We start from the raw sequence: 7,765 nt of genomic DNA on the forward strand, positions 1-7,765 counted from the left end.
GGAGGAACCAAAGGAGTGTTTGGTTTTCCATTTACCACTTTAGACAGATAAAATTTGAACTCTTTCTTTAAATTAAACTTTTTTTTTTAATTACTGGAGTTCTACAACTGTATTGTATAGCTGTTTTTCAGTGCTTCCTAATGACTTTTGTGTATTTGTTGTTGGTATCTGGTCTAGATTTAATAGGCAAGTGCATTGGGGAAGAGGCTAAATACGAAGGCATCAGACTTCTGTTTGATGGAATACAGCAACCAGTACTCAACAAACAGGTAACTTGCAATACGTGAGAAACTTGCCTTTTGGCACAGGATTTCCTGAAGCGAATGTATGGCTACAGCAGAGGAGTGAGCTCTTATTCAGAGTTAAAAATAAAAAGCAGTAGTGTTGCCTTGGAGTGTTCTTAATTTTCTTTATTTTCTTTTAGTTAACTTATGTTCTACTGGACATTGGGATTCAAGAACTCTTTCCAGAGCTGAGTAAGGTATGTGCTAACTCTGTTCAAGAGCTGCAGAATTCTTTAAGCTGCTAGTGAGTCTGTCGTTGGTGCATTTTTGCTGTTGTTCCCTTGTAATACTAATTTTAAATTTTGTGGAGAATCTGTGTTTTACAAATGTGTTGAAATCATCGGAATCTGGGTTATTTACGTTTTTGTTAATTAGCTCTTTCCAAATCAGTTTAGGCACGTTTGTCTAGCATACAGCAAGGCTGAGCGGCCTTTCACTAGAATTGGACAGAGCAATCAGCGGTTGGGATCTCTGTGCCTTTCTTTTTGATTGATTGTCACCACTCTATTTTATGTATTTCCTGATTTAGGAAGTGAATTCTCCATGCAGGGCTCAGGTTGAACTTCAGCATTTTTCTTGAGAATATTTGCCAGGAGGGTTTCGTATCTCTAGTTTGGTCACTGCAGAGTTAACTCCAACTATCCAGATAAAGGAGAAAGAATTTGCACAATGAATGAATAAAATGAATATCATTAGGTTTGTGATACATCTGATATTTGTACTTATGTATATAAAACCTTCACAGAGTTTACATAGTAATTTTACACTTTGGTCTTCATGATAAGCAGGAGATATTAGATAGTTAACTAGATATAAAAAAACCAAGCAAACAAAAAAAACCAAACAAACAAAAAATCCCTTACTTATAATAGATGCTTGTTGCATGAGCCCTGTGTCTGAGAACTGTGGTGTGCCAGCAGTGATTTGTTTTGCATGATAAAAAGAAACAAATGATAGATGTCAGAACAAGCCAGGGCACCTTCCATTGTTTTCACTGAAGTGAGGCCAGCTTAGCAAGTCTAACCTACTTTGTGCATCAGCTCTGTAGCTGACCTCCTCATGTCAGTCTTCAAACAGTTAAAAACAAACAAAAGGAGACCCAATTGACAAGCTGGAGAAATGGGCTGACAGCAACCTCATGAAATTCAGCAAAGGGAAATCCAAAGTCTGCTCCTGGGGAGGAACAACCCAGTTAGGGGCTGCCCAGATGGAAAGCAGCTTGGCAGAAAAAGACCTGGGTGTCCTGGTGGATACCAAGTTGAATATGAGCCATCAGTGTGCCCTCACAGCAAAGGCAGCAAATGGTATCCTGGGCTGCGTTAGGACAGGTGTGGAGGGAGGTGGTGCTGTGTCTCTACTCAGCACTGGGGAGGCCAATTCTGGAGCGCTGTGTGCGATTCTGGGCTCCCCAGTACAAGAGAAATATGGAGCTACTGGAGAGAATCCAGCAAAGGACCACAAAGATGATGAAGGGACTGGAGCATGTCTCCTATGAGGAGAGGCTGAGAGAGTTGGGACTGTTCAGCCTGGAGAGGAGCAGAGTCAGAGGGGTCTCATCAATGTGTACAAATATCTGAAGAGAGGATTTAAAGAAGACAGTGCCAGGCTCTTTTCAGTGGTGCCCAGTGATGGGACCAGAGGCAATGGGCACAAACTGAAACACAGCAGGTTTCGTCTGAGACTTTTTCACTGTGAGGGTGACCGAGCACTGGCACAGGTTGCCTATGGAGGCTGTGGAGTCTCCATCCTCAGAGATACTCAAAAGCTGTTTGGACATGGTCCTGGGCAAATGGCTGTAGTTGGCCCTGCTTGAGCAGAGAGGTTGGACCAGATGATCTCCACAGATCCCTTGCAGCCTCAGCTAGTCTGATGCCATGACAGTGTGTGTATCTAATAGGGTAAAATATTTTTTTTTCTTTGAAAACAAATCAAGAAAAGATTATTCAGTTTAAGTTGGATTAAGGTTTTTACAACTTCTTAACCCATTCTTTCGTTCCATGTAACTGCATGACACTGTGTGACTGCTCTGCAGTGCATCAAAAATCCACCTGCTGAGGAGGTTCCTCTAATGCTACCTTTGGTCCTAGTGAAACAGTGGAGTTGAGGGCTGGGCTTGCCCTGTCCCTGATGACTGAAGCTGATGGGAACAGAGCGAGGGAATTTGCTGGCCCAGATTTCAGTGGAGGAAAGGAAGAGAAAATAATACACCAACCAGGAACTTCAGCTGTTTTCCTATTTTGGATATACTGAGAGTAATACAGAACGAAGTACAGCTGCTGGGATGTTTGACAGTGGGACCTGGTCGTGAGTGTACTAGGACTGTGATGAACTGAGTGAGGCAGCCAAGGAGGGATCACTATGAGAAGGGAAATGCAAGGTGAAGAGGGTATGGGTGGAGGGCAGTGGTTTTCATCCAGAGCCCTAAAAAAAAAGTCCCCAAAATGATTGAAAACTGACTGTGAAGCCACTTGGGAAGAGAATTGTTTCCTCCAAACTATTGTAATGGGGAAGTTTAAAAGTAATGACTGGTTCTTACTTAGTTATCAGTTATATTGGGGGGAGGAGGAAATCACTCCAATGACTGTTCTCTCTGTTCAAGAGACTGGTCCTTTTTGAGTTGCTTGGAACCAAAATGTGTTCGTATTTACAGTGAAGAACAGAAAAATACTTCGGGTCAGTCAGAAGTTTTGTTTTGAATGCTGCTCCTTCAGCAGGAGGAACAGCAATGGAAGAAATGGGAAAAATTTCATTAGCAGGGCTGTCAGTCTGCTTCCCACTCTTGAGATCTGGTATCTTGAAGGTGCATCCTGCTACACGTACAAATGCGGATATACACTGGATCACTTCAGATATGCTGTGTTTAATGGCAGCACGCCTAAGTGAACAAGATCTAAGGAAAAGAGCTGTAAAACACCCAATAGTTTTGCCTTTGATACAATGGACAGCCAGTTCCTTGGAAGTTTGTCAGATGCAATACAAGGAAAAGGGACAGCCAAGACAGGAGAAGCATTCCTAGCAGAGGAAGGAAAGAAATCCAGTTGAAAAAGTATGATGCCAATGCCATTTCCAGAGCAGAAAATTGCTGTGTTAAGAAAACTATATTTAGCAGTTAGGAATGGAGGAGAACTTCCAGAGAAAGAAGAAAATACATATTTCGAGAAAGAGTATTAAAAAGCTGAAAGGAGTAGCTTTCCTTTCTCTTAACTCTCATTTCAAGTGGATATTTTCAAATACTATTAATTATTACATCTCAGTTCAGTCACTTATATGTAAATACGCATTTTTGTACTTAAGTCAATTTTTCTCTCCATTACTGTTTGACAGGGTCCGAAGGAAACTAGCTCTGTGTCATGTTGGATGTGAATGCAGGGACCTTGCTGGACACCCAGTAGAAACATTTGCTGCGCACTACTGTAATGGACATGTGACATTTTAACCTTACATTGTATATTTTCTTGTAAATAGCAAAATTTAAGTTCTAAAAAATCTCTTTATGCAATAAAGACATTAAAAATGAATACCCATTACAAGTAAATAATATATCTGTACTTTTTATTTAAAATTTGTTTTAGCTGCTATCAGTAAAAGTCAAATTAATTTCCCCAGAATCTCTGTATGTGAAATTACAGGATGACATAAAATAAGATGGCTGAGACACCAGCTAACATATGCTTTGCTAAAAAAGCAATTACTGTTGTCTTCCATAAAGGATATGTAGAAAAATCGTTTGGAAGAAGTTGTAGGATGCTCCCATGAAGTTATTTTTAACTGTCTTAACAAATCTTACATTTTTTTTTTTAAAACAAAATTACATGATTGAATTTATTGCATACAAATAAGCTCAGAACTATCTTTGGCCTTCATGCTTTCCGTGAGCATGGAAGATAGTGTGTGTAATTTCGTGTATTTAAAGTCTGGCCTTCAAATCTAAAGCACTCTTAAAATAATAATGGGTGTGAAAAGTGGTTTTGACTTTTACCTTAGCCATTATTCTTTTGCAATTTCTTCTTTGGGTTTGTTGTTTTTTTTCTGACATCCTCTTTACAGGCTTAGAGAAGAGGATGTGAGTCTGTTCATGGTGTTTTCTAAAAATTTATTAGTATAAAAATGTGTGGAAGATTGGGGACCAAGAGACCTGCATGGTTGAACAGGGAACTGCTGGGCAAACTCAAGTGGAAGAAGAAGGTGTACAGATCGTGGAAGGAGGGGCTGGCCACTTGGGAGGAATATAAGTCTGTTGTCAGAGGATGTAGGGAGGCAACTAGGAAAGCTAAGGCCTCCTTGGAATTAAACCTGGCAAGAGAGGTCAAGGACAACAGAAAGGGCTTCTTCAAATACATTGCAGCTAAAACCCACACTAGAGGCAATGTAGGCCCACTGATGAATGAGGTGGGGGTCCTGGAGACAGAGGATAAAAAGAAGGCGGAGTTACTGAATGCCTTCTTTGCCTCTGTCTATACTGTTGGAGGCTGTCCTGAGGAGCCCTGGACCCCTGCGGCCTCAGAAGAAGTCAGGATAGAGGAGGAATCTGTCTTGGTAGATGAGGGCTGGGTCAGGGACCAATTAAGCAATCTGGACATCCATAAATCCATGGGCCCTGATGGGATGCACCCGCGGGTGCTGAGGGAGCTGGCGGAAGTCATTGCTAGGCCACTCTCCATCATCTTTGCTAAGTCGTGGGCAACGGGAGAGGTGCCTGAGGACTGGAGGAAAGCGAATGTCACTCCAGTCTTCAAAAAGGGCAGGAAGGAGGACCCGGGTAACTATAGACCGGTCAGCCTCACCTCCATCCCCGGAAAGGTGATGGAGCAACTTGTCCTTGGTGCTGTCTCTAGGCACATCAAGGATAGGGGGATCATTAGGGGCACTCAGCATGGCTTCACCAAGGGGAAGTCTTGCTCAACCAACTTGATAGCCTTTTATGAGGATGTTACCCGGTGGATAGATGATGGTAAAGCTGTGGATGTGGTCTATCTCGATTTCAGTAAAGCGTTTGACACGGTCTCCCACAGCATCCTCGCAGCTAAACTGGGGAAGTGTGGTCTGGATGATCGGGTAGTGAGGTGGATTGTAAACTGGCTGAAGGAAAGAAGCCAGAGAGTAGTGGTCAGCGGGACAGAGTCCAGTTGGAGGTCTGTGTCTAGCGGAGTTCCGCAAGGGTCGGTTCTGGGACCAGTTCTATTCAATATATTCATTAATGACTTGGATGAGGGATTAGAGTGTGCTGTCAGCAAGTTTGCTGATGACACAAAACTGGGAGGAGTGGCTGAGATGCCGGAAGGCTGCGCAGCCATTCAGAGAGACCTGGACAGGCTGGAGAGTTGGGCGGGGAGAAATTTAATGAAATATAACAAGGGCAAGTGTAGAGTCCTGCATCTGGGCAAGAACAACCCCATGTACCAGTACAAGTTGGGGACAGAGCTGTTGGAGACCAGCGTAGGAGAAAGGGACCTGGGGGTCCTAGTGGACAACAGGATGACCATGAGCCAGCAGTGTGCCCTTGTGGCCAAGAAGGCCAATGGCATCCTGGGGTGTATTAGAAGGGGTGTGGTCAGCAGATCGAGAGAGGTTCTCCTCCCCCTCTACTCTGCCCTGGTGAGGCCGCATCTGGAGTATTGTGTCCAGTTCTGGGCCCCTCAGTTCAAGAAGGACAGGGAACTGCTAGAGAGAGTCCAGCGCAGAGCCACGAAGATGATTAAGGGAGTGGAACATCTCCCTTATGAGGAGAGGCTGAGGGAGCTGGGTCTCTTTAGCTTAGAGAAGAGGAGACTGAGGGGTGACCTCATTAATGTTTATAAATACGTAAAGGGCAAGTGTCAAGAGGATGGAGCCAGGCTCTTCTCAGTGACATCCCTTGACAGGACAAGGGGCAATGGGTGCAAGCTGGAGCACAGGAGGTTCCACTTAAATTTGAGGAAAAACTTCTTTACTGTAAGGGTGACTGAACACTGGAACAGGCTGCCCAGAGAGGTTGTGGAGTCTCCTTCTCTGGAGACATTCAAAACCCGCCTGGACGCGTTCCTGTGTGATATGGTCTAGGCAATCCTGCCCCGGCAGGGGGATTGGACTAGATGATCTTTCGAGGTCCCTTCCAATCCCTAACATTCTGTGATTCTGTGATTCTGTGATTTGTCCTGTAAATCTTAATTTGTTGGCCCAGCCTTTATAAAAGAGCGTTGAAAAGGACTTTCATGCATGGATTTTTAACAAGTTTTACTCACAGAACAATACAGAGACATTTTAATAGTCATTCCTTGATTTTTCTTTTCAGACAACACCCATTTTCTCCTTTTACAAACCAACCAATCTAATGCAGTGTTCTTTGTCAATACAATTTGCATTATCTGTCTGTATTACTTCTGCATACCTTTTCCTTCTGTTTGTCAAAAGAAGTGTTATTTCTCTCTGGGTATGCCAAAGGAGTTGTTACAACTCTCTAAAAATTGGTGTGCAGGTACAGCTCAGTCCATAAGTGCACTCTCCGTTACTGGTTTTATGTTGATTCGGGGAAGACCATTCTGTAAATTAATAACTTTAGGGGCTGGTATTGACAAATCATCAATGCCATGTTATAACTAATAGTGTGTCAAGGTCGGTTGTTCTCTGTCTCCCTGTACTAACACAGCTTACTTAATGCAGCTGGGTAGTCCAGATCTTTTCATGCGCAGCCCTTGAATTTATGTGGAAACTAATGCAGTCTTGAAATTTCAGCATACTTAACATTTATCCTAATGCACCTTCTCCTTGATATCTGCAGGTGCGGTGAATTTAAGAGGCAAGTACCTTGTGTCTGAAAAAGAGTGTAGTGCGCTTTCCAAGAAAACAGAGCAGGTTTATTCAAAACACTGAGAATCAGTTTAATACAACAATAAACAAGGACACATGTTGATGTCAGAATTCCAAATGTGAATGATCTCAGAAAAATAATCATCTTTTGCACTCATTTATAAGCAATCACTTCTTGATAGCGTCAGAAATGTACTTAGCATGTAACCTCACCTCTGATTTCATACTCATCAGCCTGTCATCTCATACAACTGTGTATTTTTTAAACACAGCCTTCCCACAGAGGCAACAGGCTTTTGAGTCGTGGTCACCATTACGATAAAGCCTTGTTATGCTGTAAAAAGCCCCATTACTGGGCAACTTCCAGAGGCTGCCACAGTGCTACAGGAGTCAATGCGTGTATCTGACATTCTGTCTGAACATTGCTGATACAGAGTAACGGTCAGGAGTCCTGTGCTTTGGTCTTTAGATAAAGGTGTAAAATTGACCATATTTATATGAAACATAATCATAGATCGTGTTCTCACTCTAGATACAGTCCCCAAACTGGTCATATTAAATAGTGAAGTATATATACTCAGTTTGTTAAAATTGATCAAAATCAAATCAAGCTTTCATTGCATCCTTTATTAATGGAAAACATAAGTGAGATGCTGCATCTTCAGAAGTAAAATGGAAAAACTTATTTTAATTGC

The 7,765-nt window shown here is 42.5% G+C and overlaps 1 protein-coding gene across 2 annotated transcripts in view; it reads left to right on the plus strand.

Annotated features, from left to right (window-relative positions):
* SNX14 (sorting nexin 14) overlaps positions 1 to 3,822 on the plus strand; it is a 59,329-nt gene extending 55,507 nt beyond the window's left edge. For both annotated transcript variants that reach the window (XM_068415315.1, XM_068415233.1), the window contains 3 exons: positions 178 to 269; positions 425 to 481; positions 3,609 to 3,822. In XM_068415315.1, the coding sequence (XP_068271416.1) occupies positions 178 to 269; positions 425 to 481; positions 3,609 to 3,647 (188 nt within the window). In that variant the 3' untranslated portion in view covers positions 3,648 to 3,822. The remainder of the gene's footprint in view (positions 1 to 177; positions 270 to 424; positions 482 to 3,608) is intronic.
* The last annotated feature ends 3,943 nt before the right edge of the window (positions 3,823 to 7,765 follow it).

The sequence above is a fragment of the Nyctibius grandis genome, chromosome 1, assembly GCF_013368605.1.
Source record: "Nyctibius grandis isolate bNycGra1 chromosome 1, bNycGra1.pri, whole genome shotgun sequence".
Taxonomy (NCBI): Eukaryota; Metazoa; Chordata; class Aves; order Nyctibiiformes; family Nyctibiidae; genus Nyctibius; species Nyctibius grandis.